Source organism: Vipera ursinii (genome assembly GCF_947247035.1).
Source record: "Vipera ursinii genome assembly, chromosome: 1".
Classification (NCBI taxonomy): domain Eukaryota; kingdom Metazoa; phylum Chordata; class Lepidosauria; order Squamata; family Viperidae; genus Vipera; species Vipera ursinii.
In genome coordinates, this window is record NC_139512.1 from 143,914,464 (window position 1) to 143,932,080 (window position 17,617).

Consider the following 17,617-nt stretch of genomic DNA (forward strand, 5'->3'; position numbering starts at 1 on the left):
GTTAGCTGAAGTCACTAGCTGAAGCCACAAGTGAAGGAGGGAAGCCGTCCCACCAGCTGACACCGCTGAAGTCACTTGCTGGTCCGGGAGAGCCCTCCACGTACATCACCCTAAGCAGACCCGCGGACCAGACAGTATGGCCAATCTTGGGCATGTCCGAGAATTTGATGTCTCCCAGCCCGAGGGCTGGGAATCACATCTCGGGCAAGTAGAGGGGTACCTCCTCGTTAATAACATCGTTGAGGATCGCCCCAAAGCCGCGGCGCTCCTCTGCCTCAGCGGCCCGGTGGTCTATGATGTCGCCGTAGGGCTCTGCGACCCCATCTCGGTGGCCGCTGTCCCATACGCTGAGCTAGTCGACCACCTCAATCGACACTTCTCGCCGAGACGGTCCGAGTTGTACTGGCACCTGAATTTCGCCCACCAGTACCAACGACCAGGCGAGCCAGCCAAATCGTTCATAGCAACGGTCCGACAGGCGGCCCGACGCTGCCGTTTCCCGGACCTCGAGGACCGCATAAGGGACCAGGTCATCATCGGTCTGAGGAACCTGAAGCTTCAGAAGAAACTCGTCACTAAGCCGACGATGGACCTGGCCGAGTTAACAATTGAAATCATGGCGTACGAAGATAGCCATCGGGAAGACGCGCTGCCGGCGGGAAACCCCTTCACAGGGTCAGTCCACCATGACTGCCCTAGAAATTCCGACCCGGGAACAGCCGAGCAGAAGACCGAAGTGGACGCCATTCATCTGAGACCCGCCAACCCCCAGGCTCGCCGTGAGGGTGACAAAAGACCAGATCGGCCGGCCGGAGGCTCAAGGGACACCACCAACCGCTCCAAGTGCGCCAGCTGCGGTGGCAACCATGCCAGGGCATCATGCAAATTTCGCAATGCCAAGTGCCATGGCTGCGGCAAAACCGGCCACATTCGCTCCGCCTGCCGCAGCACCGGCCACGAGACCCTTCACGACCTGGAGGCCGCCCCAGAAGGTAATATGCCCTCCCCCAAATTGCCAGGGAAGACCCTATGGTCATCTGTCATGACCACTAGCACGGACCAGGGGCCCTTAACCACCAGCTATATCCGCCCCAAAATTAAAATTCAGGTCCGGATACAGGGAATTCCCTGCGAAATGGAGGTGGACTCTGGGTCCTCAGTCTCCATCCTCTCCTGGGACACTTTACAAGGAATCGCGCGTCAGTGCAGACGCCGGTTCCCCATTACCCCCTCGAAAATTCTTCTAGCCGATTTCCAGGGCGCCCCTATTAAATTAAAAGGGGAAACTAGGCTCTCTATTAACTACCAGCAATTCCAGGGAGACCTAACAGCCCAAATCGCAGCAGGTAAACGAGCCAGCCTCATTGGCCTTGACTGGTTCGAACCCCTGGGGATAAAAATTATGGGCGTGAACTACTCTCAGCCTCACCAATTACAAGCCGTCTGCCAACAATACGCAGACGTTTTTGACGGGTCGCTTGGGAAATTCAATGCCCCCCCCATTGACCTAAAACTAAACCCAGAGGTCCTGCCTATCAGGATCAAGGCAAGAAGAGTACCTTTCGCTCTCAAATCTAAGATAGAAGCGGAGCTCGACAGACTAATTGCACTGGGAGTCATAGAATCTACAGAAGGGGGCACTTGGGAAACCCCCATAGTCACCCCTGTCAAGCCTAATGGGGAGGTCCGCCTCTGCGCGGACTATAAAGCCACCCTTAATCGTGCTTTAAACCCCCACGCCTATCCAGTCCCAGCTGTCAGGGATGTGCTCTCCTCTATCCAGGCAGGCACTATATTCGCCAAACTAGACTTAGCACATGCATTTTTGCAGCTGCCAGTCTCAGAGCAAACGGCCAATGCCCAAACCATAGTCACCCACCACGGAGCGTTCAGGGTGAACCGCCTGCAGTTCGGAATCGCAGTGGCACCTGGAATATTCCAGGAAACCATGGAGCGAACCCTTAAGGGAATCCCCGGGGTCTGCCCTTACTTCGATGACGTGCTCATTGCAGGGGAATCCGAGGAAATACTGGCTGACAGGCTGCGTGAGGTGCTTCAAAGATTCCGCACCGCCGGCCTCAAACTAAAAAAAGAAAAGTGCTCCATAGGGGTTCCTTCTACTGAATTTTTAGGTTACAAAATTGACGCCAACGGAATCCACCCCACGGATTCTAAAGTCAAAGCCATCAGGGCAGCCCCACCCCCCAAAAATAAGGCAGAACTACAAGCCTTTGTTCTGAACCAGCCCTCTTCTAACAAACCCCTTATCAGAAAGAAGAGACTGGAGAGCGTCCAAGGCTAAAAGGCTTCTGCCAAGATTTAATTACGCAGTTAACAAAAACACTAGAGCTTGTCTTCTCAAGCGGAAAAGTTGCTTTCAGCAACCAGCCCCTCCCCAAACACTCCTTTTATAGAGAGCTCAGGGCGTGGTCTCCCTGTGCCTCCTCCCGAGGAGTCCCATAGCCTTTCTTTGTTTGTTCCTGCTCGACTGCCTCCTGCGTCGGGCGTCCTTGAACAGGGCCAGCTGTGGGTCATCATCCTCCGCACTCTCGGGCTCACGCAGCTGAGAAGAGGTCCCCGGCTGAGGACTCTGCAAAGCCTCCAAACCATCATCATCCGGTTCGTCTCCCTCCTCCCCCTCATCTGAGTCCTCCGATACGTCGGAGCCGGCTGTCGGACCCACAGGCTGGCCCTGAGTCACAACAGCCTTTTTGGGTCTCATAAACTTTTATCATGCCTTCCTCCCCCACAAAGCTTCCATAGCAGAGCCTCTCCACAGGCTACTAGACAAAGGAGCCCAGTGGCTCTGGTCACAAGCCCACAATGACAGTTTTAACCAATTGAAACAATTCCTCTCAAGCAAATCTACTGTCACCCATTACAAAGAGAAAATGCCCCTCTGCGTCGCTTGCGACGCCTCACCCTATGGCATAGGCGCTGTCCTCAGCCACCTCCACAGCGATGGAACTCAATCCCCCATCGCATACTACTCTAGGACCTTATCCAAAGCCGAGCGCAATTACGCGCAAATTGACGAGGCTCTAGCATTAGTGGCGAGCGTGAAGAAATTTCACGATTACTTATACGGTCGGCATTTCACAATCTTTACCGACCACAAACCCCTGCTAGGGCTCTTCACCTGGGACAAATTGACCCCACAAATATTATCCCCCAGAATGTTTCGCTGGACCACATTTCTAGCAGCATACTCCTTTAAAATCGAACACAAACCAGGCAAGGAAATGGGTCATGCCGACGGCCTTAGCAGACTGCCTCTGCCCAACTTCGACCCAGACCCCGCACCCGCCGGTCAAATCCTGGCTATCCAGGAACTGCCGGACCGCCCCGTATCCGCAAAAGAAATTGCGGCTGCAACCTGCAAAGACAAACTCCTGGGGAGGGTTCTAACCTGGGTCTTAACCGGCTGGCAATCCACCTCCCCGGGTCCAGAATTTCAGCCTTATTTCCTAAGGCGCCATGAACTTTCAGCCCACCTCGGCTGCATCCTCTGGGGCAGCCGTGTCATCATACCCACCCCACACAGACAACAAGCTCTAACCTCCCTCCACGACGGCCACCCCGGTGTGGTCAAAATGAAATCCCTTGCCCGCAGCTACTTATGGTGGCCAGGGCTCGATGCAGACATCGAAAACTTTGTAGCCACCTGCAACATGTGCCAGCAGACCAGGCCACCCCTCCCATACGCCCCTGTCCATAAGTGGGAGGTGACTAAGAACCCCTGGTCCAGAGTTCATATTGACTACGCCGGCCCCTTCCAAGGGCAAAATTTTCTTATAATTGTGGATAGTTTTTCCAAATGGCTCGAGGTCATTCCGGTTGCCAGCACAACCTCAGCAGCCACAATCAGGGGTTTGAGGAGGGTGTTTGCCACCCACGGGTTGCCTGATGTCATCGTATCCGACAACGGCCCCCAATTTACCTCTCATGACTTCCAGATTTTCAACAGGGCCAACTTGATTAGGCACGCCACCTCCGCGCCTTTTCACCCCTCCACGAACGGTCTCGCAGAGGCCATGGTGAAGGCGACTAAAGAAGCCCTAAAGAAAATCATCTCCGGCGACTGGCACTGCAGACTGGCGAAATACCTCCTGGCCCAACACTCCACACCTTGCTCCACCACCGGCAAGTCTCCGGCTGAGCTCCGTTGGGGGTGCCACCTGGTCACCAAACTGGACCGTTTGCACCCCGACAGGGCAGCCGCCGAACCAATCCACGCACCAACTGTCAAAATCTTCCCTCCCGGCCAGCCCATCTGGGCAAAGAACTTCGGGGCCGGCGAAAAGTGGCTACAAGGTGTGATCTCCAACCAGACTGGCCCAGTCTCCTACCTCATCGACTTAGGAGACGGAAGGCTCATCAGGCGACACGCCGACCAATTGAGATCGCGGGTGCCACAGGACCGCAGTTCCCGAGCTCAACCGGGCACACTAATTCCCCCAGCGGCGCCACCAATGCCACCTAGCCCAGCACCGCACGTCCCAGACATTGCCGACAGCCCCCAACCTCCAAGCCCCGAAACTTCCCCCGCCGAGGAAAGGGAAGACCAGCCCAGCACAAGCCAGCCCAGCCCAAGCCTTCGCCGCTCCACCAGACTGCGGAAAGCCCCTTCGTACTTGGACTATGAATGGGCCGGCAGCAGAAACAGCGGAGCCGACCCAAGCTGAACTTCCAGGGGCAAGGGGGGAAGGGGTGTTATATACTCAGCAAAAACACACACTCACTCCCCTCACAACTATAAGGAATCCCCGGCAGCCGTTGACAGCCGTCAAAAGGCTGCCGCGGCATTCCCCCCCACAGACGCGGCAAGCGGCCGATTCTGACAGCTGTCAAACTGCTGCGCATGTGCAGTACACTGATAGCTGTCAAACCGGCTGACTCTGACAGCTGTCAAACTGCCGCGCATGCGCAGTACACTGACAGCTGTCAAACTAAAGCCAACCGCGCATGCGCAGTCCAGCCGGAGCTGTCAAAGCTGCCAGCTGGCCCCAGCAACAAGCCGCTGTCAGCCGCGCCTACCTTTAGCCGGTCTCCTCCTTATTGGTCGTTCTTGTTAGGCGGGAGAACCCCGCCTGTTTATTGGTTCTAGACAATGTTGTTGATGTTCCTGTTTACTATAAATACGGGGGATTCCCGGCGGTGCCTCGCCCGGGACCTCTGCCCATTAAACGAATTGTTTTGGACCGTGCCTACTGTCTCCTGTCGTCCCTCAAGACACTCCACTATCTGTATGTTTTCCTTTAAAATTTTTATTTGATTGCCAAATCTTGAGCATTTGTGTGTGTGTGTGTGTGTGTGTGTGTGTGTGTGTGAGAGAGAGAGAGAGAGAGAGAGAGAGAGAGAGAGAGAGAGAGAGAGAGAGAGGGAGAGGGAGAGAGTTATGCAGTTATAGAATTCATAGTATAGATATCAAGGGTGTCAAACTGCTAGCCCTCGAGCCGGATGCATCATAGTGAAACTGCGCCCACCCCATTGTCGGCAATGGGAAAAAAAAGTCACGATATGTTGCAACACATCATGTGACATTGCAAGTTTGGCAACCCTGGCATAGATAAACCTGAGCCTATTCTGTAATTCATAAAAGACTCTAATCCTCATGTACTGTATAGAAGCTCTGATGATGAGGGACAGGCCAGGTGCCTTCAATCAGTTTCACATTTCCTCCCCTAATTCCCTATTATTGTCATCTAGCCATCTCTTCCTAGATGTTCCTTTTATTGTGCCCTACCTGTCTGGGGCTAAGCTAAGCTTTCTTGTTGGCAGCACTTTTGGGGGAAGAGATAATACATGGATGTTCTCGGAAGTCTGCCAGTCTGGAAACCTGTCAAATTAGACCTCGCATCATTGCAAGGCAAGCACATATAGGGCCCCCTTACAACAACTTGAATATTTCAGCCAACAGAAGTGACCTGGGTAGTGTTTTCTGTGAGCCTTGTTCACCTGAGAAAGGAGAGATAAAAGCCAGAGAGGATGATATACAATTGCTTTATTTCAATACCTGTAGTAGCCCTATAAAAGGGATGCGGTGGCTCAGTGGTTTAGGACGCTGAGCTTGTCGATCAGAAGGTCAGCAGTTTGGCGGGTCGAATCCCGAGTGCCGCGTAACAGAGTGAGCGCCTGTTACTTGTCCCAGCTTCTGCCAACCTAGCAGTTCAAAAGCACATAAAAATGCAAGTAGAAAAATAGGGACCACTACAGTGGGAAGGTAACAGCGTTCCGTGCGCCTTTGGCATCTAGTCATGCCGGCCACATGACCACGGAGACGTCCTCGGACAAGCGCTGGCTCTTCGGCTTTGAAACGGAGATGAGCACTGTCCCCTAGAGTCGAAAACGACTAGCACACATGTGTGGGGGAACCTTTACCTTTACCTTTAGTAGTCCTATAGGGTGATCAGAATATTAAGCATTAGGAGATAAATTGAGAGACTATATCAAATAAATGACAAAATGTGAAACTACTCTACACATTACTGAGCCTGAGGACAAATTTGTACTGTAGCCGTAACAGTGGTTTATATCTGAATATTTACTTATTAAACAGAGTGCATTAGCTAAGACTGTGTTCGGTTTGTTTTCTGGACAGAGCGAAAACAATTAAGAATACAGTTTCTGTGAATCTTGAACTGACTGCTGAGGAATGGAAGAAGAAATATGAGAAAGAGAAGGAGAAAAACAAGACATTAAAAAATGTTATCCAGCATCTGGAGATGGAACTAAATAGATGGCGGAATGGTGAGTCACTGCTGAGAATCTACATTAAAAACCAAAGCCAAATATTTGCAATGGTAGAACAATGTTTATCTTTGTATGTCTGGAAATGTATCAGTAAAGCTCATTCCTAGGCAGAGGTCCAGTTCTATTGTGGTGCTTGTTTTCTTCATTAACTGTAAAAGGTAGAAGAAACATTGGGTCTGCACTATCCCCTTCTTGTGTGCAGTACAGGCTTGGATTAAACAAGAGTTTTAGATGTAGAAAAGCTTTGGTTAATAAATTAGAATAGTAAGGCAGAAGTTATATTTTAATGTGTCATGAACTTAAAAGCAGAAATAGTCTAGGACTCAAGATTTAGATGAAGGCATGCTCCGTACTAAATACATTGCATTATAGTATAGTCTGATTGCTATTCCTGGGTTTGTAAACCATAATATAACCAAGAAGGTAGCATCCTTTATTTTATTATAATAGATAAGAAGAATACAAGTTAGAAATATATGTTCAGAAAACATTATTTCATGATTTAAAAAGCTATAGCTCATCAGCTAAACACTGTAGAACTTATCCTTTCCCAAAGTACGCCTAGAGTCTAAGAGCCTGCTACTCCATCACCCTTCATTGGCTATTGGTTTGCCCTTGATAACATGCTAGGTGTGGAATGGATGGTAGCACAGAATTTAGCTATATGGCAAGAAATGTTTAATTTGCGTTACTACAGAAATATATAATGCAAAACCCAGAAAGAAAATAGGGCCCGATCTGCTGAGGTATTCACTCTGTCAAAGAAGGAGATAAAGTTAGTTTAGCATGGTTGGCTTGGGATAAAGTGCTGTTGGCTTCTGTTAATTGTAGCATGGTTATCTGAGCACTCACAAGCATGCTGTTTAATGATCTGTTCAAGGACTTTGCTCAGGATAGATGTGAAGCTGCCATATCTGTTATTTCCTGGTTCCTATTCCTTTCCTTTAAGGGATGCGGTGGCTCAGTGGGTTAGGATGCTGAGCTTGTCGATCAGAAGGTCGGCAGTTTGGCAGGTCGAATCCCGAGTGCCGCGTAACAGAGTGAGCGCCTGTTACTCGTCCCAGCTTCTGCCAACCTAGCAGTTCGAAAGCACGTAAAAATGCAAGTAGAAAAATAGGGACCACTACGGTGGGAAGGTAACAGCGTTCCGTGCGCCTTTGGCGTCTACTCATGCCAGCCACATGACCACGGAGACATCCTCGGACAAGCGCTGGCTCTTCGGCTTTGAAACGGAGATGAGCACCGGCCCCTAGAGTTGGAAACAACTAGCACGCATGTGCAGGGGAACCTTTACCTTTTACCTTTTATTCCTTTCCTTTATTAAAGATAAAGATAACATTTGGAGGATTCTCTGATTTAGTATTCTAAAATAACTTGTGTTCTATTCAAGTTCATAGACATATTTTTTTTTCTAATTTTTTATATTACTGAATAGTTCACCTTTAGTAAAAATGTTATCCTTGTAGTTTACACTTCTGGAATTTGAATATCAGAATCAAACAAGGAGCATGGTGAATGTTGTTAACTTTAAAGTGTACACATACATGTTCATGAATACAGTTAAGGCACCAGGCTACGAAGCAGGAGACTGGCAGTTCTGGTGCCACTAGGCATGTTAGTTTGCTGGGTGACTTTGAGTCATCACTCAAAGAATTAGCTATGTTTCACTGCCTTCACTTTTTATAAAAGAATAATAAAAGGGGCATACAAAATCTACAATAAATAAATTGCAATTCAGCAATTTGGGATACATTATACCCCCCTTTTTTAAAAATAGAAGTTTTAACATCATCTTTATTGTTCTCTGGTTAAGAGTAATCATCTATTCAGCTCACAATTTCTACCTCCCCCTTTCCTGCTATTTTTAAATAAGAATAATTCCAAAGTTTCAATTTCTCATGAGATCTAGAATTTAATTTCCCCTAATAAGGCTCAAGTATGTCACTCTTTATTATATGCTGGGACCATCATAAGATTTCTCTTACATTTAGAAGCAAAAATATGTCAGGATTTTAAAAAATACTGGATAATAATGATGAGCTCATGTTCAACTATTAATTGACATTTTCCATATATGTTGGAATATACCTTCTTATGCATCATTTAAATAAAGATCACCTACAGTATGTTTCTAGAGCTATTCATGGAGTTAATGGTGTTTACAGTGCAATCTTTCCCATATGGACTCAGGTTTTGAGTAGGGCTTAATGCCAAATGAACATATAAACATGTACTTCACATGTAGCCTAGTTAAGTCCATTTTAGTCATTATTGTAGCAGACTCTTCAGGCATGGTTATAGTGTGTGTGTGATTTTTCACTAGTCTTTGAAGTTGGCTTTTAAAAGCAAAAAGATGGACTGCTGCCAAATTCTTTCTTTTGATACTGATTATCCCACTCTTTTTTCCATTTGTAATCTTGCTTCTGAAGTTATTTGGGTGTTTGGGTGTTTGCTCTTCACTAATACCAAAAGCTAAAAAAAAATGAACTTGAATAGTACATAAGTAATTTAGAATACTAAATCAGAATATCCTCCAAATGTCATTTTTATCTTTAATAAAAGGAAGGAGAAAGACCCAGGAAACTGCAGACATTGCATTTCCTTTTCTAAGTATTTTTTTCCTCTTAAGTTGGGTTTAGCTGATTCCTAATAACTATCTCTAAATCTATTGACACCACTGAAATCTTACTCCTTTCTGGCGCATGCTGGCCAATCACTTAAAGGAAACCACAATTAGAATATCTTGTGTGTCGTGAGTTCTCAGTTTATCTTATGAATATTGCATCTGCAGAATTGTAATAGTTCTGCACAGTTGGATATCTCACTGTAAATGTTTCGGGTAAATCAGTGGATTACATACGATGTGAAGTCCTAACAAGAAATGCTTACAAATTTACCATGGATTGTAAGAGAAACAGTTCATCCAGGGGGGATCTCGTTACCATGGAGATGCCAATGGAAGACATCAATAGGCAGGAGGAAAGTCCTTGCAGGAACTCACCACTGGGAGACATGCACAAGCTAGCCCCTTTCTTGTAATTAATGCCACCCAATTGCTGAACAATTTGGTACCTGTTCAGAATAGTACAGGTGAAACTCAAAAAATTAGAATATCGTGCCAAAGTTCATTTATTTCAGCAATGCAACTTAAAAGGGGAAACTAATATATGAGATAGACTCATTACATGCAAAGCAAGATAGTTCAAGCCGTGATTTGTCATAAGTGTGATGATTATGGCGTACAGCTCATGAAAACCCCAAATCCACAATCTCAGAAAATTAGAATATTGTGAAAAGGTGCAATATTCTAGGCTCAAAGGAGCCCACTCTAATCAGCTAATTAAGCCATAACACCTGCAAAGGGTTCCTGAGCCTTTAAATGGTCTCTCAGTCTGTTTCAGTAGGAATCACAGTCATGGGGAAGACTGCTGACCTGACAGTTGTGCAGAAAACCATCATTGACACCCTCCATAAGGAGGGAAAGCCTCAAAAGGTAATTGCAAAAGAAGTTGGATGTTCCCAAAGTGCTGTATCAAAGCACATTAATAGAAAGTTATGTGGAAGGGAAAAGTGTGGAAGAAAAAGGTGCAGAAGCAGCAGGGATGACCGCAGCCTGGAGAGGATTGTCAGGAAAAGGCCATTCAAAAGTGTTGGGTACTTTCACAAGGAGTGGACTGAGGCTGGAGTCAGTGCATCAAGAGCCACCACACACAGACGGATCCTGGACGTGGGCTTCAAATGTCGTATTCCTCTTGTCAAGCCGCTCCTGAACAACAAACAACGTCAGAAGCGTCTCACCTGGGCTAAAGGAAAACAGACCTGGTCTGTTGCTCAGTGGTCCAAAGTCCTCTTTTCTGATGAGAGCAACTTTTGCATCTCATTTGGAAACCAAGGACCCAGAGTCTGGAGGAAGAATGGAGAGGCACACACTGCAAGATGCTTGAAGTCCAGTGTGAAGTTTTCACAGTCTGTGTTGATTTGGGGAGCCATGTCATCTGCTGGTGTTGGTCCACTGTGCTTCATTAAGTCCAGGGTCAACGCAGCCGTCTACCAGGAGATTTTGGAGCACTTCATGCTTCCTTCCGCAGACGAGCTTTATGGGGATGCTGACTTCATTTTCCAGCAGGACTTGGCACCTGCCCACACTGCCAAAAGCACCAAAACCTGGTTCAATGACCGTGGGATTACTGTGCTTGATTGGCCAGCAAAATCGCCTGACCTGAACCCCATAGAGAATCTATGGGGCATTGCCAAGAGAAAGATGAGAGACATGAGACCAAACAATGCAGAAGAGCTGAAGGCCGCTATTGAAGCATCCTGGTCTTCCATAACACCTCAGCAGTGCCACAGGCTGATAGCTCCCATGCCATGCCGTATTGAGGCAGTAATTGCTGCAAAAGGGGCCCAAACCAAGTACTGAGTACATATGCATGCTTATACTTTTCAGAGGTCCGATATTGTTCTATGTACACTCCTTGTTTTATTGATTGCATGTAATATTCTAATTTTCTGAGATTGTGGATTTGGGGTTTTCATGACCTGTACGCCATAATCATCACAATTATGACAAATCACGGCTTGAACTATCTTGCTTTGCATGTAATGAGTCTATCTCATATATTAGTTTCCCCTTTTAAGTTGCATTACTGAAATAAATGAACTTTTGCACGATATTCTAATTTTTCGAGTTTCACCTGTAGAAGTGATTTTGTGTCTGCAGAGAGAAATGACACCTTACAAAAAAAAATCATCCCTAACTCAGGCAAGAGGCTGCATCATATTTCTGGAACCAATCCAAAGAGTCAAACTGTCTCTTAATAATGAACAAATCTAGCCAAAAGAGAGAGAGAGAGTCTTCTGTTTAGAAACATGCTGTAGGGGAACAAATTATGTCCTTGAATAATCCAGCTGTATTTATTTATAGTTCCAGATGTCCATATGCCGCCCTGAGTCTTCGGAGAAGGGTGGGATATAAATGGAATTAAAATAAATAAATAAATAAATAAATAAATAAATAAATAAATAAATAAATAAATAAATAAATAAATAAAAAATAATTAAAATCCTTAAAATTTATCTATAAGTACCAACAGAAATGGTGAAGTAAAGGTAAAGACTGAGGCTTACTCTCTTGGGATCTGATGTGTCTTCAGGAGAGGCGGTACCAGAGGAGGAACAGATCAGTGCAAAAGACCAGAAGAACTTGGAACCATGTGACAATACGCCTATCATTGATAACATCGTTCCTGTTGTTGCCAGCATCTCAACTGAGGAGAAGCGGAAATATGAAGAAGAGGTTACTAGTCTCTACAGACAGTTGGATGATAAGGTCTATTCATAATTTTCTCCCAATTGTTTGTTGTCATACACCATTAATGTTATTTCTTCATAACTAAAATCAATGCATGCTTCAAACTGTACAAAATATAGTATATGCCAGGGATAGGCAACCTTGGCTCTTTTATGACTTGTGGACTTCAATACCCAGAATTCCCAAATCGGCCATGCTGACTCAGGAATTCTGGGAGTTGAAGTCCACAAGTCATAAAAGAGCCAAGGTTGCCTACCCCTGGCATATACTATATTATTATATGTAAAATACTACCAGTATTTTATTCTCACAAGCTTTCTATTCAGTTCTCCCAAAACTGATGAAATAAAATGGTTTCTTTTTAATCCCAAGTAATCAGTCAAATTATCAAATCATTTCTTACTGAAAGACAAAGAAAGTGATAGATAACCATAAAGCCTATATAACTTGCATAAGGCTGCAATAATATATAAGGAAATCCAGCAACTTTGGTGGATTACAGATCCAAGGTTTGTTTTTCTAAAGTAATACAGTAAAACTACTCCTAGAATGTGTATCTATATCATATCTCACGTCAGTAGAATATTAATTATCTTATCAAAGACTTCCAGTTCAGCTTTCCAGTTTCCTCTATTTACAGATGTTTGTCTTTCCTATTTCCTTGTGAGAATATTTCTTCATGGAAGTCCTTGCCCATAGGCTGAAGCAGCACAATTATATTTAGGTGACTGACTTTCATGATAAATGTGTACATGTCGCAATAATGTCCTTTTTAAAAATAAGATTTAAAAATGAAGAGAAACTCCTTAACTGGTGACAGTTCCAATACTTTGAGACTCAGGGGTTAACATGAGCATTTCTCGGCTCATAAAATGTGAAGAATTTCATCTCTTTCTTGCCTTCTGTATAAGATTAAGATGTAAAGAAATCAGAAAATGTTATACTAAGTTGAATATGAGAAATGGATAAGGAGATAACTCATTCTGCATCCTAATAGTCTTGATAGCACACATTTAAAAACGTTTTGTGGCAGTTCTTTAATTTCACTTAATAACAAATAAATATTTAATTCTATACATTGGCTGGGATACAGATAAGCTGAAATAACTGCTTTGATTTCATGTGGATTTTTTAAAACAATGGTACACAGCCTCTTTTAGGATTAGAGTAAGACTTGGAAGAGTGGGTGTGTAACAAAGACTAGACATGGTCAGGTCATAGTAGTAGGAGAGCAAGGACAAAAGCTACATATAATTTAATTTAGATAGCAATGTAAAGTATCCTTCTGACTTCATGTACTTGTATTTTAGCAACAATGGGAGTATGATTTACCATTGCTTTCTTTGGGACCTTTATTAGCTTGTCACCTAGTCTGCTATTTTGAAATCTCCTAATGTTCATCCATCCAAACCTACTTACATTTTGGAGATCCAACAAAGGATGCTGCCAGTTGCTATAGGCTACGTAAATGTAGTTGGCTTTAATTAAATATGGGTTAATTTACTTGTAGAATAATTTTCCTATTATACGACATTAAAAATCACAAATTTTGCAAGGTGTTTGGCTACCATGCTCGAGGACTTCAAAATGGGGACCCCAGCCCTTATAGTTATTTGAAGACAGCCCACTGTCTTGTGATCAGAAATAATAACCTCTATATAGAAACTCTTGTCCAATATATCCCTACATTTTGGATCTGAAATGTTAATAAAATCATATGAGTATTCAGAAATATACGCAATACCTTTATTAAAAAGACATGCAAGGGGGATGATTATTTAATTAAATTAAATGGTCTATGCCTATAAAAATGGCTTTCAGATTTATGTACAGGTATTGTGGAGACATCTGGGTATTTTGCTTTCACCAACAATATTTATGTTATGGGACTTTTGTATACTGTTCTACAGGGAGAGAATCTAAGTGAAGGTTAGGAGTTAAAAATGACTTGATGACATATAATCAATCAATGCTGCTCTAATAGCCAACCAACCCTGAACATACCCTGACATCAACTGGGAGACAAACTCTGCACCAAGTGGAAGATCAAACAGATTCCTGACAAACCTAGCAGACAACATTGTCACCCAAAAAGTAGAGAAGGGAACTAGGGGATTAGCCATTTTGGATCTAATTCTCACTAACAGAGATGAAATGATAGAAGATGTTGAAGCCACAGGAACCTTGGGAGGAAGTGATCATGCAATATTGGAATTCAACTATGGAAGCACAAGCAATAGAACACAGTCAAACTAGAGTCTTGGACTTTAAGAGAGCTAATTTCAATAAACTTAGAGAGGGCTTGGGAAGAATTCCATGGATGAGAATCCTCAAGGGGAAAACAACTCAAGAAGCTTAGGAAATTTTGAAAAGTGAGATAATAAAAGCCCACTCTAGCATAATACCAATGAAGAGGAAAAATAACAGCTCTCAAAAGCAACCAGCGTGGCTGCATAAAGAACTCTCTGACAAATTGAAAGATAAAAAGGACAAGTATAGAAAGTGGAAAGAGGGGCACATAACTAAGTCAGAATATCAGCAAATAGTCCAAGCCTGCAAAGATGAAGTGAGGAAAGCTAAGGCTCAAAATGAACTAAGGCTTGCGACCAAAGTCAACAATAACAAAAAAGCTTCTTTCAACATATATAAAACAAGAAAAAAGTTAAGGAAATGATTGGTCCATTAGTGGGTGAAAGTGGCAAGAAGGTGACAAACAATAGGGAGAAAGCAGAACTATTTAATTCGTTTTTTGCATCTGTCTTTACACAAAGGGAAAAAACAGACCAACCTATCAAAAATAGTGCCATAAAAAACAGAATAGAAACACAAGTTAAGATAGGCAAGAAAATGATAAGTGAGCACCTGTTCAGTCTAGACGAGTTCAGATCACCAGGACCAGATGGATTACACCCCAAGGTTCTCAAGGAACTGGCAGATGTGATCTCAGAACCACTGAACTATATTTTTCAAAGATCCTGGAGCACTGGGGAACTACCAGAGGATTGGAAAAGAGCTGATGTAGTTCCCATCTTCAAAAAAGGAAAAAAAATGGATCTAGGAAATTACAGACCTATCAGCCTGACCTCAATACCTGGGAAGATTCTGGAAAAGATAATCAAACAACGAATCAGCGAGCACCTAGAGGCAAACAAAGTCATTACTAAAAGCTAACATGGGTTTGTCAAAAACAGATCATGCCAGACAAATCTTACTGCATGCTTTGACCAAGAGACATAATTAGTGGATCAGTGGAATGCTGTGGATATAATTTACTTGGACTTCAGTAAGGCATTTGATAAAATAGATCACAACCTTCTACTTGATAAGATAGAAAAATGTGGGTTAAACAGAATTGCCACTGGACGGATTCGTAGCTGGCTGACCGGACGTACTCAGTGTGTGGTCCTCAATGGAACCACATCTACATGGAGGAAGTATGTAGTGGGGTGCCCCAGGGCTCTGTTCCGGGCCTGGTGCTCTTCAACATCTTCATCAACGAATTGGACGAAGGGATAAATGGGGAACTCATCAAATTTGCAGACGACACCAAGCTGGAAGGAATAGCCAACACTCCAGAAGACAGGCTTAAGATACAGGAGGATCTGGACAGACTCGAACACTGGGCGCTATCTAACAAAATGAAATTCAATGGTGAAAAAAGTAAGGTTTTACATTTAGGCAGGAAAAATCAAATGTACAGGTATAGTATAGGTGGTACCTTGCTCAATAGTAGTAACTGTGAGAGGGATCTCAGAGTCCTAGTGGACAATCACGTAAATATGAGCCAGCAGTGTGCTGCAGCTGCCAAAAAAGCCAACACAGTGCTAAGCTGCATTAACAGAGGAATAGAATCAAGATGACGTGAAGTATTAATACCAGTTTACAATGCCTTGGTAAGGCCCCACTTGGAATACTGCATCCAGTTTTGGTCACCACGATGTAAAAAAGATGTTGAGACTCTAGAAAGAGTACAGAGAAGAACAACAAAGATGATTAGGGGACTGGAGACTAAAACATGTAAGGAACAGCTGCTGGAATTGGGTATGTCTAGTTTAATGAAAAGAAGGATGAGGGGGGGGGGACATGATAGTTCCAATATCTCAGGGGCTGCCACAAAGAAGAGGGAGTCAAGCTATTCTCCAAAGCGCCCAAAGGCAGGACAAGAAGCAATGGATGGAAACGAATCAAGGAGAGAAGCAACCTAGAACTAAGGAGAAACTTCCTGACAGTTAGAATAATTAACCAGTGGAACAACCTGCCTCCAGAAGCTGTAAATGCTCCAACACTGGAAGTTTTTAAGAAGAGACTGCTCAGCCATTTGTCTGAAATGGTATAGGATTTCCTGCCTGAGCAGGGGGTTGGACTAGATGACCTCCAAGGTCCCTTCCAACTTCATCATCATCATCATCATCATCATCACCATTATTTTATAGTCCTACCATAGTTAACATCAAAACAGGAACATAAATAAATGATGCTACTATGCTTAATAAATATCCTTATGCAGAGGCGTTATAATTTATGTAATAATCTATTGTCACCCAAGAGTAACCTCTCTCAATTCATCTCCCTTCAAAAGCCTGCCAAAAATACTCAGGTTTTTATTGCCTTCCCGTATCCTAACAAGATCAAGGGAAGTCAAAGTCTAGGTTCTCTAGGGAAGGGGAGCAGCTAGAAAGGAGGCCTGTCTCCAAGAACCTTATACATCAGGGGTCCCCAACCCCCATGCCATGGACGTAACCAGTCCATGGCCTGTTAAGAGCGAAACTGTGCATGTACGGGTTTCTCGGTTGCACACTGCTCCCCTCTGGGTCCATGGAAAAATTGTCTTCCACGAAACCGGTCCCTGGTGCTGAAAAGGTTGGGGACCACTCTTATACCTGACAGATTATAAATAAAGGATCCTCTCCTCCTGATTGGACGGACAGAAACTATTGGAGATAACTAGTCTCATAAATATCCAGGTCCTCAGCTATTCATTCAATGCCCATAAACCCACCAGTGATTCAAAGTCGCAGTATTATATGGCCAAACCAGGTTGTTATTCAGTCTGGTGCATTCTGGAACATTCTTTTAGTTTTGGAGTGGTCCTTGTATAATTCCTTAAGGTTGGAACATTTTGATCTTGCAGCAAATAGTACAGTAAAGAAACATGACACATTTATACCTCCATGTTGAAGTATGGTACAGTTTTACACCACCAAAGGTTTCATTACATGAAGTTTCACAAAGAAAACAAGGAATTCTTAATAATAAAATGAATGTATTTATGATGATAACTTTATTGTCACTTTGAATATACACCAATCGGCATACATCAAAATGAAATTTCGTTGCATACAGCTCTCAAAGGGTCACCACCTCCGATATATACTCCTTGTTTGGGGCCCGCTCAAATTTCACATTGTCCATTTTAGTCTTTAGGGAGTGAACGATGGCAAACAGGACAGATGGAAATGGGGCTCCATGTGGATTAGCCCTCAAATTCGCTTGTATTCTGACAACCTCGCCTTCTTTCCTTTTTCTGATCCTGACTCTTCCACCCTTTCCTTA

General features: G+C 44.2%; 1 protein-coding gene across 1 annotated transcript in view; it reads left to right on the top strand.

Annotated features, from left to right (window-relative positions):
- The window catches only part of KIF5C (kinesin family member 5C), a 103,166-nt gene that overhangs the window by 58,598 nt on the left and 26,951 nt on the right, over positions 1-17,617 (top strand). The window contains exons 11-12 of the mRNA XM_083359201.1: positions 6,602-6,750; positions 11,907-12,082. Of these exons, the coding sequence (XP_083215327.1) occupies positions 6,602-6,750; positions 11,907-12,082 (325 nt within the window). The remainder of the gene's footprint in view (positions 1-6,601; positions 6,751-11,906; positions 12,083-17,617) is intronic.